Source organism: Ochotona princeps, chromosome 2 (genome assembly GCF_030435755.1).
Source record: "Ochotona princeps isolate mOchPri1 chromosome 2, mOchPri1.hap1, whole genome shotgun sequence".
In the NCBI taxonomy this organism is placed as follows: domain Eukaryota; kingdom Metazoa; phylum Chordata; class Mammalia; order Lagomorpha; family Ochotonidae; genus Ochotona; species Ochotona princeps.
The window spans coordinates 47,400,594-47,422,575 of NC_080833.1; the positions used below are offsets into that span (position 1 = coordinate 47,400,594).

Sequence of the window (21,982 nt, forward strand, 5' to 3'; positions counted from 1 at the left end):
TTGAGGAAGCAATTTTTCAAAGTTAGCTAACATCTGTGATGGTGGCTCAAAATCCACAGCATGTGACCTTGAGATCTGACTTTCTCTCAGTCACACTGGCTTAAGGCTGAGGAACTCCTCCACTCAATGTCTTTATTCTCCGAGAGCAGTCTGCTTGCGTCCCCATCAAATCTATGGACAGCACACTTAACAACATCGGCTTTTGAAAGGAGTGAAACTTCAGTTTGAAGACAAATGCTGGCACTTAGTGTTAACCCTGGAGTATTTTACACCTCTAAGCCCTGTACTATTTTTAAGTAAAATGGATGGTGATCATGTCAACCTCCCAGAGTTGCAAAGAGGCTTAAATGAAAAATAATTAGGGTCAGTTTTGTGGCACAGCAAGCTAAGCTGTTAACTTTTGACACCAGCATCCACTAATGAGTGCTGGTTCAAGTCTCCCCTACTCTGTTTTCAATCCAGCTCCCTGCTGTTGCACCAGGGAAGGCAGGCAGGGATGTCTCAAGTCCTTGGGACCCTGCACCCACATGGGAGATCAGAAGTTCCTGGCTCCTGACTTCGTGTTGGCTTAGTTCAAGCCACTACAGACATTTAGGGAGTGAAGCACAAATGGAAAATCTTTCTCTGTCAGACCAGATAGGTCATAGCAGAGGCTGGCATGCACAAAAGTCAGGTCTGGGTTGGCCCAGGTGAGGATTATTGGAGGTCACCCCAACCAGATCACAGCACCCAATGGTATATGTGAGGACCAGGTCTACGGCAGGCTGGCAGGCTGGGCTGGGCCAGAGTACCTATTGGATTGCATGATATGGGGCTGTGGCGGAACTGATCATGCAGCTACATTTACCAGTATGTACATAGGCTGGTGTGGGAGATAGACCGAAACTGACCCTGCACCGGTTAGTACACATGAGTCAAGTCTGAGGTCACCCCAGGTGAGGTTTCTTAGGGGACTCCCCAACTAGACCTCTGGACTCAGACCCCAGTCACAGGGAATGTGTGGTTCAACCTTGGAATTATGTATCAGGTATGGGCCTCCTCATTGCTGATGCCTGCGTAGTGGACAGCATGCCCCAGATGCACGCACATGCAGGACATGACAGCCAGCTCATCTAGGCCAGCAAGAGATGTTCACTTCTTTGTCAGAGGATGGAAAGCAGAACAGGTTGACAATTCTGGCCAAGCTTTGCAGCATGTTCCTGGGTCTGTGGCTACACTTAGGTAGACTTTGTCAACCAGCAGACCTTGGAAAGATTTTTCTCAACTCTGGAGCAATGAAACCAAGAGCTTCTCAGAACTATCAAAACCCCTCAAGTAACATCCTTGGAACACTCTTTCCCATATCAGGGCTTCTAAGAAATCATCAAATGACTGTCCCTCAACACCAGGTGCTGATGTAGTTTGACAACCAAGAGTGATCCCCTCCCCATCCCCCACTGTGGGCACAAGAGAAAAAGGAAGGTAATTGAAGCATTTGTCCCACCCACCTTCCTCCATGCCTGGCCCTCCCCACCCTAGTGGGAAGCCAACATGGGCATGCATCCCTCTTAACTATGTAAACAATACTAAAAAGAATTTAATAATAATAATAATAATTTTCTTTCCATCTTTAAGAACATTCAATTTAAATGAAGTCAAATGATGCAGTAACACTGAATAAGGCTCTAAGAGTTTAAGCAACTACAACACCAATTTGTTCCTAAGAATTTTAGACATCCGACTTAAAACAGCACCCAGATGGCACTTAAATGGGTATTCTACAAATCATTAAATAAACAAACAGCAGATTGCTCCTGAAGAATCAAACCTACCAAGACAAAGTATTTGAAGAACAATGTAAAATAAAATAATTAATCATGGTTAACAAAGCAGTTAGGTATGATCCAAGAACCACCTTCAATAGTATGGAATTTTGAACAGAATGAGGAATTTGGCATGTTTTTGAGACAATTATCAATACTCATAAGCACCAAAAACAAAAGTTAAGAAACACCTTCTAGGAATGACCTTTCAGTATTTTCCAAGTGATGTTGGTGAGGAGGAGCATGAATGATAAAGTGGTTTCAGCCAACTTCATGTCCACTAATGCTCAGAGGTTGTTATAAGTTCCCCATCAAAATGCAAATATTCAGGCCCAGCAAGATAACCTTGCGTCCACCGGGATGCCATAGCAGGGCTGGTTCGTGTCCCCACGGCCCCACTTCCCATCCAGTTTCCTGCTTGTAGCCTGCGAAAGCCATAGAGGACAACCCAAAGCCTTGGGATCCTGCACCCACGTGGGAAACCCAGAAGACACTCCTGGCTCCAGACTGGCTCAGCTGCAGCCATTACGGCCACTTGGGTAGTGAACCCAGTAGATGGAGGATCTTTCTGTCTGTATCTCTTTCTCTTTGTAAATCTGCTTTTCCAATTTGAAAAAAAAATCTTTAAAAAATAGTAAATATCCAGGAAAGGCAGAGTCAGTCAGTCCAGCACAGCAGGTAAAGGTGAGGAGAAGGAAACACTGACTAAGTTTTCTCTACACATAGTCAATAACGTTGGGGGGAAATTTTATTAGTCAGAAGTTGCCAAGTACTTCTAACCTATCTACATCCATTTTTAGAGACAGAGTATTCTTTATTTAAATGCCTATATATAACAGTATGCTCAAAAAATGGGAAAATAAAGATCCTCAAATTTAGGATCTATAGTTCATGATAAAATGTATAAACATTTCTGTTATTTGTTGCTTTATAGTAATCTCAAAATATTCTCATCACAGGTCATTATAAATGCAAGATATCATCTCAGACTTACCTCTTGCAATTTAGACTGGATCCATTGGCCCAAAAGTGCCAGACTGTCACGAGGACAAATGGCCCAAATCATTGTGAGAAAAATCATACCCAGGAAATCCAATAAATGAACCAAGCTAGCTTTTTCTGCCTGAAAAATAATTTTAAAATGAAAACTGGATTTAATAAGCCAAGACAATACTGCAACATGCTTACATTTCTAATTCACCATATGTAGTCATGTTATCTCTATTTAACTGATCATCCCCAGTAAGATCCAAAGTTGGTTCTTCTGTGCACTTATCCTTCCCACCTGGACCTTTCCCTCACCTAGTCACACATCACTCGTGTATTGAATCAACATTAGTGAGCACTTGACAACAACAGGCTCACTTATTTCTTACATTAACAAGTATAACACTTTTGCACATTTATCACTATTTCACAGAGAATGAAACTGAGTTGGAAAAAGGTTTGCACAGTTATTAACAAAGGCACCAGGAATTAGATCCGGGAATTAGGCACCAAGGATTCACTGTATCTTTTTTTTTTTTTAAGATTTATTTTTTGTTGTTGGAAAGGCATGTATTTAGAGATGACGAGAGATAGAGAGGAAGATCTTCCATTCCACTGATTCACTCCCCAAACAGCCGCAATGGCCAGAGCTGAGCTGATCCAAAGCCAGGAGCTTCTTCTGGGTCTGCCATGTGAGTGCAGGGTCCCAAGGCTTTGCGCTGTCCTTGACTGCTTCCCCAGGCCACAAGCAGGGAGCTGGATGGGAAGCGGGGCTGCCCAGGATTAGAAGCGGCACCCGTGTGAGATACTGGTGTGTTCAAGGCGAGGACTTTAGCTGCTAGGCCCTGACTCACTGTACCTTTAACAACCAAATAGAAATGTTTACTATATATTCTTGGATAAACACTAAGCATTACCTAACATATGAAGCAGCAGTTAAACCAAGAGCAATTTAGAGAAAGACTGGAACTTTAATAAAACTATTTTGATTTTCATGACCTAGTGAGTATGATTCATTGATATAAATCTATCATTTTCTAAGTCTCATATTTCTCACCAAGGAACTCGGTGCTGTGAATTTCTATATTTGCTTAAACCCACTGCTGGAAAAGCTTTAAGATAAAATTACTGTTTTTCAAATAGTAATATCTAAATATAGATTTAGCACCCCAAATCTAAATATAGATTTAGTTCACTGTTTGCCACTAAAAATGAATTACTTAATGCTGATGTAATGCTGATACCCCAACGTACAAAACACAGCTAAAAAACACCATGAAGTGGGCCTGTGTGCTGGTGTAGCCAGTAGAACTGTTGCCTCACTGCTGGCATTCCATAAGGACAATGGCTCTGGGTTCATATCCCAGCTTGCTCCAGTTCCCATCCAGCTCCCTATCAAGGCCTGGGAAAAGCAGCAGAAAAGTGGATCAAGCGCCACCCACATGGGAGATCCAGAAGAAGCTTTTGTCTCTTGGCTCTGGCTGGCCTAGTCCTGGCCACTGCAGCCATCTGGGGAGTCCAAGGGCAGAGGGAAAATCTCTCTATCCCTCTCTCTTTCAAAGAAATTAAATTAAATTTTTAAAATCAACCTATAAAGAAGGACCTCGAGTACATCCCTTTATAATATTCTCTATCCTTAAGGGACACATTTTGCTCCATTTTAAGAACTGTGTGTTTAGAGAATTCAATTCAAACTGCAAAGTGCAATTCAAACTGATAAACTCACTATAAAAAGGCAAGTCCTTGTTTATAATTCTTAAAGAATATAATCACCATTATAAAATCTTAGAAAGCTAGTAAGAAACCAAAACTATAGTTGTGACATAAAGAAAATAACACAAAAGACTAGATCAAACCAAAATTCAGATTCCCAAGAGAAAATATTGTGTTGATAATAAAGACCTCTGCCAAAGAAATATTAATCACTATTTTCTATTAAGGCTGGTATTTGCTTTCTATGTCTCATCGAACTATTGTTCTTGCACTGACAGACAATGAACATGAAGTACTGAATTAAATGCATGAAACAAATGTACTGAATACTAACACCTTTCAAATGCTAAAATATCCAAACCTGATTTATTTTGCAATTACGCCATTAATTGAAAGATGTTAGGGTATATATAATGACACTATTTCAGCTACTTAGATTTATTATTGCATATATTTAAGAACTTTTTTTTATAATTTTCCTGTAATTCAGAAGACATAATGGAAATAATTACTAGTTGTATTCCAGAACAGCACAACTTCAACCCACCTTATCTCAATAATATTCTAATAGGTAGAATCTTAGCTGCCTTTCAGAAGGATTATAAACACTACCATTTCCATTTGATGTTAATATTCTTTGCAATTCTGATTTAGCATTTTGAAGTTCTTTCACTATTTACCTTCATGCTTTCTGTTAAAGAAAACATATTTCCCTCTAATTATGTAGACAAAAGAGCCATTCATTCTGTTTAATGAAATCAGTAAAATAAATGCTATTTTCCTGGACTCATACTATGCTACTATACAAGCCATCTATATGAATAGACGTGTGATTACAGACATCTCACATCAAATTTTCTTATTCTATGATTTGTAAGAAAATTGCAGCCAACAACTGAGTAAACGTAGTAAAAGGAAAACACTGGATTACACATGAAAGACCTGCCATAAAGTCCCAAGTCTGACACCTCTCCATGCCAGTCATACCATTTAGAATCTGTTTAAATGCTAGTTTTCTGAAATGCAAAACAGGGATAATAAAAACATACTTAATATGTATTAAAAGGTACAACTTTAAAAAAGTTCAGCATACTATCAAATGGTAAGGTGTCATTATTACTCTAAATTAATTACAGATACCTATCATTCTAGACATCCTCAGATGTAAGAATGACCAGAAAGAGGAAATACTGACTTACCCACTTAAAAAGCAACATAAATTTCCTACAATTCATCTTCTGACTAGATTACAAGCATATTAATAATTATAGAAAAGTCAAAACTCAAATTTGAAATAGAGGTTAGAAATAATTACTTTTTAGCAAAAAAGGGAATAAAAGTAGTATTCATGAGAAATGCTAACTGTAAATTCTTAAAACTAGCCAATCACAGCTTTTCAGGCAGTATAGTAAGGCAATTACTAAAAACTAAATTCTATCATAAAAAAGTAAAGATTTGCCTTACTTACTTAAAATCAAATGCCAACAACTGAATGAGCATCTATTTCAGGTACTTACAGCATGCCCAAGGACTGCATGTGCTATTTCATGGCCCAGAAGGAAGAAAAGCTGATGAATGTCAGTCACGCTATTTAAAAGCCCAGTGAAAACAAACACTTGTCCATTCTGCACATCAAGAAAATGTAAGCAATTAGAACAGCATAAAAAAATAAAAGTCACTATATTTAACAACAAAAATATGTTTGGAACATTCACTTACTGGAAGCACAAAGGCATTGATGTCTGGAGAATCAACCACATGAATAATCCAGTTGATCTCAGAGATCCCAGGGATGTCTTTATTGCATTCAATTAGATGATAAACCACTTCTTTAACAGTCAGGTATCGGGCATCTTTCTCAGTTAGCATATCATTTTTGAATTCTTTCATCCACTGAAAGATTAGAGCGTATTTGTTATTTTAAATGAGGTTTACCCCTAGAAAATAGTTATATTGCTTCATGGAGAGTTATAAGGCTACTTATTGCTGAACATTTTAATTTTTAATTATGTAAGAATCTGCATATATTAAACACTCAAATTTCTTAAATTTGAATTATTCATGCAAAATCATGTGGTTTCCCACAAAGGAATAAATTCTAACACTAGGATTTTTCATATAAATGTGTTGAAATAAAAATTTCATTACTTTGTTCTATTATCCAAGAAATGAGTAAGATGGTTAAATATTATTTCTACTTTTCCAGCATTTTAAAAAATAAAACACTCCCTGGAGAACAAAAATTTCATATAAGAAAGTAAAATACAAACAAAACTTACTCTCATAACCCATCAAATAGAAAATCGCTCTATGTTTAAATAAGTTAAATTTCTAAGCCCCCCAAAAAACAGTATCTCATTAATTTTAGGTGTTTTATTCAGATTGAAAGGAAATTACTGAAATACTGGAACTAATGGGCATATCACCTTCTCTACATGATGCTAATTAAAACACCACTGTTAGAAGACACTCTTTCTGAAACTTATATTCCTAAGAACTCAAGTGTACTGTGTCCTAAAAATACTGATTTCCATAAAATGCATAAATCCTTTCACACATGAATCAACAAGTTGGTAACCTTCTTCCCTGAATGCATTAGAAACATATGACCTTATAAAACACAAATTTAATTTCCTCCAACTTAGATTTTTCCCTCCAGTTTAGATTTTAAAAGCATACCCCATCAATGAAAGTTGCTTGCAACAAAATTCTTCTGAAGTAAAACAAGATTATATGACATATGTTTGTAGTATCTCTAGTGTCCAAATTTTTCTATCAAGCAGATATAACATATCAGTTTAATAAAAAAAAGCATACCCGTGAGAAGATTTACATATACTTGTGTACACATGTACATGTTTTAGACGTTTCTCAGCAAATGAGTGGAAGAGGATGCACTTAGTTTTACTAAGTATGTCTAAATCTTTCTGTAACAGTTTTCTCAAACTTGCCTCTGGCCAGACTACATTCTTTTTTGTTTGTTTGTTTTTTGTTTTGGGGAGGTTGTTTGTTTGGTTTTTTGCCAGACTATATTCTAAGAAACAGATAAAATTCTCTGCATACATTATAAGACATCAATTTAAAAACTTTTATAGTGAAATGCAATTATTATTTTTTTATTAATGTTAACTTTCCATTGTTAACTTGGGCATTCATTTGGAATAAAAAGAAAGGTACAACTATGCCAAAACCCTCAAGCAAGGCTGAGCTGTACCAATTCAACAATCCAGGATGGAGTACCTACTGGAGACAGAAGGAAGACCTTGGCCCTCAAGGAACTCACTGGGATACAAAATATTTAACTACTCGAATTAGTGTACTTTCCAAAAGTTTAAGACTTCTGGATTTCACCTTTATTTTGCATTTAAAAAGTCCAATAGGCATAGGCAATTTCACCTGGTGGATAAGAGGCCCACATCACAGAGTACCTGGGTCTCATTCACAGTCTAGTTAGCGATTCACTTCCTCTAACAGATGCTGGCAGTGAGGGCTCAGGTAACTGGCTCCCTGCCACTCCTGTGCGAGGCCAGGATTAAATATATTCTTTGCTCCTGGCCTTGGACCCACCCATTCGCAACCATTATGGGATTTCGGAACCCATAGATGAGAGTTCTCTTTCCCTCCCTCTCTTTTCTCTGCCCAGCAGAAAGACACATAATAAATCTCCAGAACTGATGTTTGAAAAAAAACTGCCTTATTCTGATTTTCCTGATATAAAATTGGTTACAGATCTACGTATTCAATAAAGAGACACTAAGCACTACTTTGCACATTTTATTAGTGCTAAGACAATAAACAAATAAGATTCCTGGCCCCACAAAATTTAGTCTAACAAAATCAGCAAACAAAAATTATAGAAATAATTATTATGTTACCTCATACAAACACTCTGAAGGAAAAGTGCAGTATATAGAGACAAACAGAAAAGTAGGAGACCTAGGCCTTGGACCGTTGAGCACTGGGCACAAATACTACGTGTCTCAATGAAGACTACCCCCTGGCACATGATCTAGTCACCCCACATAACACAGCCACGATAATCAAGGAAGGCATTCCTTAGAAAGTCACATTTCAGATGGCATGTGCTGAGCAAAGCTTAGCTGGATGAACAGGAGAAAACAATGCAGGCAGTGGAATACCAGCTGTGAAAGCACGAGGCCTTCTGGAAAAAAGGTCAGCTTCACAACAAGACTAACATAACCTCACCAATAATTAAGAAATTTCATTACTTTGTTATATTAAGCAATCCAATCATGAACAAATCTTTCAACTTACTGCTTCATATTCCAGCTCTGACAGAAGTCTGAAATGTTCTTTCCCCAATAATAGTAGCTTGCTCCTTCCTGTGACTGGACTCACTTCAAGGTGAGTAAAATAAAACACTACAAATAGCAATCCAAAACCACTCAAACCAAGGAATAAATTCCATTTATTCTTCTTTACACTTTCTTTAAACAATGCCTTCTTGTTAGGAGGAAGTGCTTGCCACCATTTCCTTATGCCCCTAGAACAAAACAAAAAATTGAAATTGATAAACATATCCACACATAAAAGTTACATGCACATGTTCAAATTTCACATCAAACACTTCAATTATTATGATACATTTCTCTGTATAAATGGCTCTGTTAGTTTATAAAGTTAGCTGAATGAGAACTGGCGGGGTGGCTGAACAGGCTAATCCTCTCCCTATGATGCCGGCATCCCTGTGGCAGCCAGTTCTAGTCCCAGCTGCTCCATCTCCAATCCAGCTGCCTGTTTATGGACTGGGAAGGCAGCAGAGGATGCCTCTAGTCCTTGGACCTCTGCAAGCACATGGGAGACCCAAAGAAAACTCCTGGCTCCTGCTTTCAGATAGGCTCAGCTCTAGCCATTATGGTCATGTGGGAACTGAATCAAAAGATGGAAGATCTCTCTCTTTTCGTGTGTGTGTGTGTGTGTGTGTGTGTGTGTGTGTCCTCTCTGCAAATCTGCCTTTCAAATAAAAATAAATCTTTAAAATATTAGCTAAATGGTGTGAAAAGTAATGAACTATACCATGATAGTTAAAAATTATAATATTCATTTGAATTTTCTTCTTCAGCTAGTTTAAGCAAAACATTAATTAAAAAATTATTTTACTATTACTGTCACTAATTAAGTTATTTAAAACAAAACATTTAATTAGTCACCAAAAGGGAAGTACTCATAATTATTAACACTTGTATTATCTCATTTAACCTTTCAAATAATCCTGTTATAGAAGGCAACATTGAAACAGAGGCGAGCTAAGAAACTTATCCATTTCAAAGGCAATAAAAGAACAAGGCAATCAGAAAGTGACAGTCCAGTTGTGTCACTTAACCACCTGCCAAACAGCATGTGAGGAGTTCCAGTAGGACTACCATTCTCCCAACTGCTCCTCAGATTTAAAGCACAGTCCACCAGGGCTTCATCACGGAATGGGACAGACTAGCTCAGCACTGATTTGGGAAATAAATACTGTGTAACAGCAGAAAATGCACTGTCCTCCCTATAACACAACGAAGGAAAAGCAGTAAGATCCTGAGCATTGAAAACCAGGAAACAGAAGGCTTTATGGATAACACCCAGGGAGGTGCAACTCTTACCAAATAACATTCTACTGCTTGACAGAATTCAGAAACATTTTATCAACAAGCAATGTTTCAATACGGGGGTAAGGATTTTTCCATGCAAGCTCAGTTATAACTCCACAACAAAAAATTAGTATATATACATTAGTCTCCTGGCAAAAGTATATTTTACAAAATAGTATTCTAGTGTGGACACTTTGGGGCAGCAGGTAAGATGCCACTTATGGGCCCAGTATGATAGCCTAGTGGCTGAAGTCTGCAAGTGCCAGGATCCCATAGGAGCACCAGTGCATGTCCCAGCTGCCCCACTTCCCATACAGCTCCCTGCCTGTGCCCTGGAAAAGCAGTACAGGATGGCCCAAAGCCCTGGGACCCTGCACCCATATGGGATATCTGAAAGAAGCTCCTGGTTGCTCACTTTGCTTCAGCCACTTGGGGAGTGAACTAGTGGAAGAAAGATCTTTCTCTGTCTCTCCTTCTCTCTGTAAAATCTGCCTTCCCAATAAAAACAAAGAAATCTTAAAAAAAAAAAAGCCACTTGGGGGGAGGGGGAGGAGAGGGAGATGGAGCATTGGCTCAACTGGCTCATCCTGTCTTGCAGGAGCTAGGATCCCATATGGGTGTCAGTTCACATCTTTTTGCTCCACTTCCCATCCAGCTCCCTACTTGTGACCTGGGAAATCAATGGAAAATGACCCAGTCTTGGGACCCTGCACCCACATGGAAGCTCCTGGCTCCTGGCTCGTGGCTTCAGATTGGCTCAGCTCTGACAATTGCAGGCATACAGGAATGGAAGATCTTTCCCTCTGTTTCTTTCCATCTCTGTAAATCTGCGTTTCCAGTATAAATAGCAAGATGCCACTTGGGAAGCCCACAGCCTGTGCAGTCCCAGCTCCCCTGCTTCTGATCAGGATTCTCGCTAAGGCACACCCTGGGAGGCAGCAGGTGGAGGCTCGAGCACCTGGGTCACTGCCACCAATGTGGGTGACCCCACGGCACCTCAGCCTCCCGGCTTTCTTGTAGCCTCACCCTGGCTGATGCAGGGCAGCAAAACAACAGATGGAAGGCCTCTCTCAGTCTCTTTCTCTCTTTCTGTCTTTCAAGTAAAATAGAAAAAGAAAGTAACAAGTAAATTACCTCCTCAAGTTGTCATAATTTTGTTAAGTGACAGTGTTTCAACCAGAGGGAACATAAGCCAAAGTATGAAGTAAAGTTACTTTTTATTTAAAACTTTTTGACATATTATTTATTTAAAATGTAGCAGAATATATACTAAAAGAAAATTTTAGGTGGCTAAAAAAAGTAACAACAAAGGAGTTAAAACTAAGTTACTTGAAAGGAGGAAAACATGCTAGAAATCAGAGTCAGTAAACCAAGAACCTGGGATGAGTTCATTAGTTAATCTGAAAGACAATAGCTGTAAGCATACAAAGGGCCAACACCAGATCATAAAGAATAGAATACTACAGAATAGTAAGTTACAGAATATAAGCTCTTATTTTTTAATAAAATGCAAATTGAGTTGGTTGGCATGAAAATCCAAAGAAGGCGGGGAAAGATTCCAAAGTTATCAAGCTTGAAACTATGTTAAGGACAAAATGATTAGTCAAAAAAAAAAAAAAAAAAAAAAAAACACCAAGAGGGTCCAGAGTGGATAAATCCTCACCTTATAAGTGCCAGAATCCCACAGGGGCCCAAGTTCCTGTCCCAGCTGCTCTACTTCCCACCCAGCTCCCTGTCTGTGGCCTAGGAAAGCAGTAAAAAATGGTCCAGGGCCCTGAGCAACAGCCTAGGGCTAAAGTCCTGACCTTGCACACACCAGGATCCCATATGGGAACCAGTTCTAATCCCGGTGGCCCTGCTTCCCATCCAGCTCCCTGCTTGCGGTCTGGGAAAACAATCGAAGATTGTCCAAGCCGTGGGACCCTGCACCCGCGTGGCAGACCCAGCAGAGGCTCTGAGCTCCTGGCTTGGATCAGCTCAGTTCCAGCCATTGTGGCTGCTTGAGGAGTGAATCATTGGACGGAAGATCTTCCTCTGTCTCTCCTCCTCTGGGCATATCTGACAGTCCAATAAATTTTTTCTTTTAAAAGAATGGTCCAAAGCCTTGGGACCATGCACCCATGTGGGACACCCAGAAGTAGTTTCTGGTTCTTGGCTTTAGATAAGCTAAGCTCCAGCCACTGCAGCCACTTGGGGAGTGAACCAGTGAAGGGAAGGTCCAGCTCTGTCTCTCCTCTCTGTAAATCTGCCTTTCCAATAAAAATAAATCTTTAAAAATAAATAAACACCAAGATAAAATAATATGTTAGAAACTGAACAAAAAATTAAAATATTATTGGTGTAACAGCTAAGTTGACTAGGATGAGCAGTTTCTCACTTCAATGATTTGCCACCTCAGATTCCACAAACTAAAAAAGAATGTGTACTTCCATGTAAGTTGTAATCAACAGGTAACACTTGATTCTTCCTAAATTTAAGATCTTTTAAAAATGTTCATATACTATGTAAGAATAACTTTTAAAGATCCTATTTTTAGATCATAAATTCTCAGGGGCCAACATAGTGGCTTAGCATGCTAATCTTCAATGGCATCCCATATAGGCAGTGGTTTGATTCCCGGCTGCTCCACTTCCATTCCAGCTCCCCGCTAAAGGCTGGGAAAGCAATGGATGATGGCCCAAGCCCTTGGGCCCCTGCACCCCCACAGGAGATCTGAAAGAAGCTCCAGGTTCCCAACTTCAGACTGGCCAAGTTCTGGCTGTTGTGGCCATCTGGGAAGTGAACCAGCGAACGAAAGAGCCTTTCCCATCACTACTTTTCTCTAACTGATCTCTCAAGTTAAAAATCAATTAATTTAACATGCAGCACATGTCTAAAATTATACATAACAAAATTAGGCAAAGCCTACCATTTAGAAAGTTAATTGTGAATCACATGTGGCACAAGTGAGATTAACATTTCTCTAAAAGGGCAATTTAGCAAATAGAAAAGCTTAATTTTGAAGTCAATGAAGTTAATACAAAATGTTAATACAGAAACTAATAAAAGTTAGCACTTTTTTTTGTTAAGTATTTTACCTGCCTACAATGATTGCAAGTAGCTTCTGCACTGGCTTAAGAACAACCAACAAGAGGGGAACCGGAGCAGCCTGAAAGCGCGCAGAAGTGTGGAGACCCCTGGTCACTAGGGGCAGACAGTAGAGCGCACGCAAAGGAGCCGCTTCCCTCCTCAGCACCCAGCTTGAAAGGGACTCATTCCACGCAGCACATTTGTGGGCAACCAGCCCAATTTCCTTATTTTTGGTACTGTAGTAACATCTTGTTCTTCTGTTATTTAAAGTCCTAAGGGAATGAAAGTTTCCAGGCAGAAAAGTCAACTTATCACACTGTTTTACTGATGTGAGTCCCTGGTATTTATTTACCAAATGGTGCATCTGAACTATATTATAGCCTGGTGAGGTACAATTTCTCCAACTGGCGAGCAAACTGAATCGGAACAAAACACAGTTTCTTGTAGCTGACTGTAGTCCACAGAAGAAACTCATCTTGTTTTTTGATTGATTATCTGCAACACACAAAAAGAAGTAAAATATGAATACCTGTAAAAAGTATTTACTTAATCAAACTGAAAATGTAGCATTTAAGACATAGAGGTATCAGAGTTCTTTAACATGTATCAGAGCAAATTAACTTGAGTTTCTATTCATAGCTATATACATGCTTTTCCACCACACAACTCAGATGAAAATACATAACACTATATTTACTGTACAATGTGTACTTTAGAAACTTACATTGTTCACTTTTTATTTTAGCTGGGCAGAACCTAATTTTACCTTAACAACAAACTATTTGGGAATAAAAAACTGTTTAGAAGAAAAAAAAACAAGAAATGTATTAGTTGACAGGAGTGGAGGGGAAGAAGGCTGTTAATAGGACAGTAAAATCTAGATTATAAAATGTATTTTAGGGGGTTGGAGCCATGGTGCAGCACACGAATTTCCACCTGCAGCAGCAGCACACCCTGCTAATGTGCCTGGGAAAGCAGCGGAGCATGGTCCAAGCCCTTGGGTGCCTGTACCCACATGGAAGACCTGGAGAAGGCTCCAAACTCCCAACTTCTGACCTGCCTAGCTTTGGACATTGCAGCCACTGGGGAGTGACCAGCAGATGGAAGCTCTCTCTGTGTCTCTCTCTGTCTCTCCTTCTCTCCATGAATCTTTCAAATAAAAATAAATATTAAGTATATACATACATGCTATACATATATATGTATATATGTGTGTATGTGTACACATATATACACATACATATTTTTTTTAATTACAAACTTGCTTCTCTTAAACATACTCTGGGACTTTTGACTGGAATCAAGATGGGAGTTAAAGGAACTAGATGTACTTTTCCACTAAACCCCCACTAAAAAAAAAAGACAATACATAAAATTATCTTTTCAATACACTGGACAAGACAGTGAAAGACTGGCAGAAAAGAACTGTCCCCAGTGACATCCCGAAGAGATTACCCATCACAAATGCAGTCAAGTGAAATCAGCCCACTGGGCCCCTGTAGAAATGAGATGGCTATAGAGCTCACACGTGTGGAAAGTAGAGAAGTCCGAGCTGCAGAGAGCCCAGAGCTCTAAAGAGGAGCAACCAAGTCCTATCAGGGCCCATGGCTAAGAACACCCCAAAGCTGAGAGAGAGCCACCTGCAAAGCTCATCAGACTCAACACAGGACAGGGTGTAGCCAGAATATCATTGAAACAGATCATTTCCCTGCAAATACAAACTCCTACAGCTCATTCAAGAAATAACCTAAAGAATCCTATAACGACTTTTAATTAAATTTGTAGTTTAAAAAAAAATACCCACAAAGAGTTAGGCCTAAATGACTTTCTGGTGAATTCTACCAGTTAAAAACATTTAAGAAGGCAATATAAGAATACAGTAATTTTACTTAGCACTCAGGAAATTAAACAGGAAGGAATAATTTGCAACTCCCAATAAGACAAGCATTACCCTGAAAAATGTATTATAAGAAAACTGTCAAGTAATATCCCTCATGGACTTATGTATAAAAGCCGTTAGAAATTTCAGAAATCGTAGCTCAAAATATCACTTCTCAGCCTTTTAGCTAAGATCAAGTGTAGCTCAAAATATAGAATAGGTTATATCTCATCACCACGTGAGGTTCATCCAAGGAATGCAAGAGTTACTGAACATTCATAAATCAATGGAATTCACTCTAATAACAAAAAGAAATACAATCATCTCAACAGACACAGAAAAACATTTGATGAAAGCCAATATCCACTCCTTATTAAGAAAAAAAAAACCAAGTAAACTAGGATAAAAGTAAATAAGATCCCATAAAAGACATTTACACAAAACCACTGCCAACAGCCATATTGCTGGTAAAACACTGTTACTTCCTCCAAAGGTCAGAAACAAGACGCGACTGCTCTCACCACCACCGTTCTACGCATACACTGGAGGTCCTAAGCAGAAGAAAGAGGCAAGAGAAGGGGAGAGAACAAAATAGCATCCATACTAGAAATAAACTAACAACATGGTCATTGTGACACAGTAGATTACGTCACCGCCTGCAACACCAGCATTGCATGTGAGCCTTGGTTTGAGTTACAACTACTCTACTTCTGATCCAGCTTCCTGATAATTCACCTGAGAAAGCAGCGGAAAATGGCCAAGTGCCGGGGACCTCACACCCATATGGGAGCCAGGGTGGAGTTCAGCCCCCTGCCCAGCCCTGGTCATTGTGGTCTTTTGAGCAATGAACCAATGGAATGAAGATCTCTCTTTCTCTCCCTCCATGACAAAAGAAAAAAAAAAAAAATATATATATATATATATATACACACACACATATCTATATACTCTACAGTTAAAATGTTAAATAGGTATTATTTTTTTTAAACAGTCAAGGCAAGGACTTTTGCCACTAGGCCACCGCGCCAGGCGCAAATAGACACTATTTTTAAAAAATAAAATAAAATATAGCCATGCACTATTTGTCATGTATCAGGTATACATCAAGCTATTTTTGAAAGGCTACTAAAAAAATTCACAAAACCCAAATGCAATGTATGAATTAACTTTGCATCCTAATTTGTAAAAAAAAATTAGTTTGGGCCTGGTGGCATGGCCTAGCAGCTAAAGTCCTCGCCTTGAAAGCCCCGGGATCCCATATGGGCGCCGGTTCTAATCCCGGCAGCTCCACTTCTCATCCAGCTCCCTGCTTGTGGCCTGGGAAAGCAGTCGAGGACGGCCCAATGCTTTGGGACCCTGCACCCGCGTGGGAGACCCGGAAGAGGTTCCAGGTTCCCGGCTTCGGATTGGCGCGCACCGGCCCGTTGCGGCTCACTTGAGGAGTGAATCATCGGACGGAAGATCTTCCTCTCTGTCTCTCCTCCTCTGTGTATATCTGGCTGTAATAAAATGAATAAATCTTTAAAAAAAAAAAGAAAAATCAGTTTGAGCAGATGCATGATACCACTGTAGGAATCTAAATCTGAACATAGGTTTGCTTTCAGATTGTTCTAAGTAATTACTACTTATTTTCGCAAATGACAAACAATGTGATTATATAGGCTAATATCTCATTCCTGAGATACATGCTCAGTTCTCTTTATGATGACTAAAATTTAGCTTCAAACTGTAACATACATGTACACAGAGAGGACATAAAGTTAATGCTATAAAATATTAACACTCGGGCTCGGCACAATAGCCTAGTGACTAAATCCTCACCTTGCATCTGCCTAGATGGGTGCCAGTTCACATCCTGGCTGCTCCATATCCCATCCAGCTCCCTGCCTGTAGCCTGGGAAAGTAGTGGAGGATGGCCCAAAGCCTTGGGACCCTGGACCCACGTGGGAGACCCAGAAGAAGCTCCTGGCTTCAGATCAACTGAATTTCAGTCATTGTGGCCACTTGGGGAGTGAACCAGCAGACAGAAAAAACTTTTCCTCTGTATCTCCTTCTCTGTATATTTGCCTTTCCAATGAAAAAAAGAAAAATTTTTAAAATCTTTAAAACATTAACAATGACCGTACAAGTGATGGTTATACAAAAATAACCCAAAAAGTTCAAGGAAAAACTGGCTTTAAAATGTAAGCTTGGGTGCAGAAACTTTTTGAAATGCAGGCAGCTTTCATAACAGGCATTTTTGTGAATTCTCATTTTTTTTAATTTTTTTATTTATTATTTTTAATTCATTAATTACATTGTATTATGTGACACAGTTTCATTTAAAAAATGTATTTGAAAGGCAGAATCGCAGTAAGATCTCCCATCTGCTGGTTCACTTCCAGCAGCAGGGTAAGACAAGCAGAGGCCTGGATCCCAGCGCTGCGTCTCTCCTGCAGGGGTGGTGGAGACCCCATCCTTGAGCCGCCACCTGCAGTCCTTCACCGTGTGCCCAAACAGGAAGCTGGACCCAGCAGCACAGCCAGAACTCCAATGCAGGTACCACCCAGCAAGGGCTGCGGTGTGGCAAGCTGCAGCTTGACTGCTACGCCAAGCAAATGCCCCATGGTTAATGAAGACCAGATTTCAAAAGAAATTTGGCAACAAAATAATTTTTCTTTGAATTCCATTTCCCATAAACTAACCTGAAGTACTCTTGTATGTGTGTTCCTCATTTTTTTTCAATCTTTCTGAATGTTTTACAATGTTCATCATGAAAGTTGAAGAAAAAAAATATGTAAAACTAACTCAATCTTAGCTAACTCAGTATCATTCAAAGACAAGCTTCCAAACTACCAGTATTAAAAATGGTATACTTAACATCAAATTATTTTAAAATTATTCAAAATTTATGTTGCTGGTACTATTGCTGTCCTAGTACTATTAATACATAATGTGAGGGCCCGGCACACAGTGGCCTAATGGCTAAAGTCCTTGCCTTGAAAGCCCCAGGATCCCATATGGGCGCCGGTTCTAATCCTGGCAGCTCTACTTCCCATCCAGCTCCCTGCCTGTGGCCTGGGAAAGCAGTTGAGGACGGCCCAATGCATTGGGACACTGCACCCGCATGGGAGACCCAAAAGAGGTTCCAGGTTCCCGGCTTCGGTTCGACGTGCATCGGCCCGTTGCGGCTTACTTGAGGAGTGAATCATTGGACGGAAGATCTTCCTCTCTGTCTCTCCTCCTCTGTGTATATCTGGCTGTAATAAAATGAATAAATCTTTTAAAAAAATACATAATGTGAATAACTGGTATTGCAAGCAAATATTAACTCCTAGTTAGAACTTTCTTAATTACTACTAATTTCAAATCAATACAGCCCAAGCTAACATACAATATTTCAACACTTACACAAGACATGTTCTACTTTTTTTCTTGTTGTTATTTTCTGAACAACCTGAAAAGTGGTAAACCTATGCAAGCCTCAAAATCTTCTCAAAACTGGTAAATAAGTTGCTAGTAACCTTCTTCATTGGTTAAATGGCATGGAGTTACACATGCAACATAACATGAAGTCCTGGGACAGGTTGAGACACGTTCCTATGTCCCTTACTGGAGTGCTTGGATTCATGATTTAGATCAACTTCCAATTCCAATATCCTGGTAATGTGCACCCCAAGAGCTATCAGGTGATAAATAGCTTAAATATCTGGATCCCTGACACCCATGCGGGAGACCTGCATAGAACTCCAGTCTCTGCTTCAAAGTGGCCCATCCCCAGCCAGCTGTTGCAAACGTTTGGGAAGTGAACCAGCAGATGGAAGACATCTTCCCCCCACCTTGATGTGTGTCTATCTCTTTCTCCCTCCCTGTATCCTCCCCAACTTTCAAATAAAATAAAAATGAGTAAATAAAAACTCTTCAAATAAATAAAGCCCTTATCTTAATGGAAGCCGTAATCTAGTTAAGCCAACACAAACCCAACAAAGACTACTGGAGGATAACAGTAGTTTCTTTTTAAATATGATACATCCTACAAAATTTAAAAAGGAAAACCACACACAGAGGTATGGCTCAAAAAGGCAACATTAGCTGCCACTTGCACAGATATGGAAAGACCAGAAGAAAATGTAAAAGCGTTGTTTCAAATGGGAACATGTGCTAGTTAGGTTTAAACAGCTTGTCTTCCAGTAAAAATCAAACTTCAAGCACTAACACAATTCCACTATTTTTCTTTCAAAACAAATGATTTAGTATAGTGGGTGAGTTTTAGACCTGCTCATATTACCTCTTTTATAAGTGCATCCTTATAGTCTCAACATAGGAGATGGGGCTCCAGAGTCTACCTGTGGCCCAAATAACCACCATCATGGGTCCCAGACCTCAGAGTAGCAGACGTGTATTACTGAAAAAGCTTTAGGGAACACACTGTCCAACAAAGAATGTGTAGCTACATATGTAAGTCAAGCTCATGGCAAAACAAAACAAACAACTGCAAACAAAAACTGTCAAAGAAACAGACTTACAGAGAGGACACGGGAGAAAGTGTGAGGGAAGACAGGTGACACACCATGAAGCTAGAGAGGTGGGACAAGGCAGATCATGAACAAACACTTCCTGGGTCCCAACAGCAAAGCTTTTACTTTATCCCTAAAACAATTTCCTCTAAGATTTGTTTTTCTTTTTCTTCGGCAGGTAGAGTTACAGAGGAAGGAGGAAACAAAGAATCTTCACCGGCTGGTTCACTCCCCAAATGGCCACCACAGCCAGGGATGAGCAGGTCCAACACAAGGAACCCAGAGCTATTCTGGCTCAAGGACTTGAGCCATCTTCCACTGTTTTCCCCAGTGCATTAGCAGGGAGCTGGATCAGCAGTCAAGCAGCCACGACCAGAACTTGCATCCCTATGGGATGCCAGTACTGCAAGAAAGGCTCAACCTGGCCACCACATGCCAGCCCTCGTTTTCTCTTTGTTGCACTTATGAATCCAGGAAATAAATGTTCTCTAAAAGCTACATTTTTATAAACAAATCGATAACATTTTAGCATCATACATGTTTACTGGTAGTGCCTAAATGTTCCTTCTGTACTTTCCAACTTCTCAGTTTTCAATAGTCAACTCCAGAAAGTACTAGACTATCTCCAGAGTGACTAATATCCAAGAAATTTCAGCCCACATTGAGATAATCTTGTCAAGTTTAGTTACTTAACATCTCAATACAGCCTTTTCTGTATTGAGACCTTAGAATGTAGATTATTAAACACCCTCTAATCTCTTTGCCTTATTTTATAACCAAGCCCTAATCCTCCAGTTATCCCTCAAACCACAGCTAACAAAATCTTTCAAAACGGAGACAACAGAATCTACCCCCACAATTCACAAAGTCCTCCAACTGTGAGATATTACACAGTCATCTAAAAATGGAGCCCTGTGACATGACAAAGAGATGAACGATTTTAAAATAGTAACAACAAATGCTCCAGAGCAGGGGAAGCAAACCCAGCTGCCAAAAACAACAGAACTTTATGCAGTCGCCCCTAACGTGGGACTAGAAACTGGAAACACCCCTAACGTGAACACTGGAAACGTGGCTGGTACAGCTGAGGAGCAGAATTTTAACTGACTTAATTTTAATTAGAGTTAACTGGCCATACTAGTAGTATGTGCCTAGTGGCCACCACATTGGCCAGCAGAGATCTGAAAGGCCCAGGCAGGACACTCCATGAATGCAAATTCATGTCCATCTAGAGATGACACAAGCTAACGGAATTTGAGCTTAATGTTGCCAATGTTTCAAAACTGAGGAAAAAACAAAAATTCACGCTTTACATAAAATATATCCATTTTAAAATGTCGGCAACCAATTGAAGTTCTCCTTCATCACTCCAAGAATCAAGCATCCACGGATCTCTTTCAATTTCTTACCTAGGAATTCTGTTACTCCTTCAGGGCACATTTAAGGAGTGCCTACCACGTGCCATATACCATCCTGGGAGCTAGACACACCATAAGACAGAAAACCCTGCCCAACTTGCAAAGCAGCAATCATAATGTTAACATGGCAGTAAACACAAGTGTTGTAACAAAGAGGCCCCAAACTACTCACAATGACTGCGGGTAGCAAGCATGCAGGATTCAGTATATCCACCTGACGAATTTCTATGCAGTTTGAATTTTTACATGCTCTCTTACTTTTAGAAGCCCCAAAACAGATGTGTGAAAATTTCTAATGGTTTTCCAAGAAAGTGCTAGACCAGGACCAGGCCAGACCTCCTGATTTAATTATAACCCTCGGATATGTCCCTGCACATTCATTCACCCTGCTTAGCTCTGCTCACACACAACGAGCAAACTGCTGCTCTACTCCCACGACATGTGTGAAGGAGTCTACCGACACAGGTGGTAACAGCAAAAGGTCTCAGCACCATTCACAACTGCGTTATCATTTGTATCATTGACAATCGAGGGCTAGTGAGACCACCCAAGTCCGCTAATACCTTGTGTCAGGCCCAGAGGTAAGCCCCGTAAGGCCATTCTCCCTGGGCAACCGTCTCCATGCCCCATGCTTGCACACATCCCAAACAGGATGTGTCTTAGATCCTAAGAAGTCTGACGTCAGTGAGAAAGGAAACAGCATTTGCCAGCCTTGCCTCTGTCCCTCAGCAGGTGGCCAAGGAAAACAACACCTCCAAGTGGCCAAAACAGGAACTGCCCAGCCATGTGCTAACTGGGAGACCATCCATAGGAAAAGTCTTTCTAGGTTTCCCACCAGGTAGACATGCAACAGAGGGTCCTCTGGCCTGCTGAGCCACACAATGAGGGGTCAGGGAACCCTAAAAAACCCCAACAGGCTTCCTGAAACCCAGTGTCTCTCAGGAAACACCCCTCTCTCGGGGTTTCCTCCCTGTGGTGTTTTCTCTGTAACTTTCATTTTCATGCTCATTTGTGCACTTCA

The 21,982-nt window shown here is 40.0% G+C and overlaps 1 protein-coding gene across 2 annotated transcripts in view; it reads right to left on the bottom strand.

The window, feature by feature from the left end:
* The window catches only part of OMA1 (OMA1 zinc metallopeptidase), a 66,449-nt gene extending 52,592 nt beyond the window's left edge, over positions 1-13,857 (bottom strand). The window contains exons 1-5 of one of the 2 annotated variants that reach the window (XM_004588712.3): positions 13,177-13,857; positions 8,778-9,006; positions 6,222-6,395; positions 6,020-6,127; positions 2,797-2,925 (exon numbers count right to left, since the gene is read on the bottom strand). In XM_004588712.3, the coding sequence (XP_004588769.2) occupies positions 2,797-2,925; positions 6,020-6,127; positions 6,222-6,395; positions 8,778-9,006; positions 13,177-13,643 (1,107 nt within the window). In that variant the 5' untranslated portion in view covers positions 13,644-13,857. The remainder of the gene's footprint in view (positions 1-2,796; positions 2,926-6,019; positions 6,128-6,221; positions 6,396-8,777; positions 9,007-13,176) is intronic. The other variant, XM_058656660.1, reaches the window with a different exon arrangement.
* Between the last annotated feature and the right edge of the window lie 8,125 nt (positions 13,858-21,982).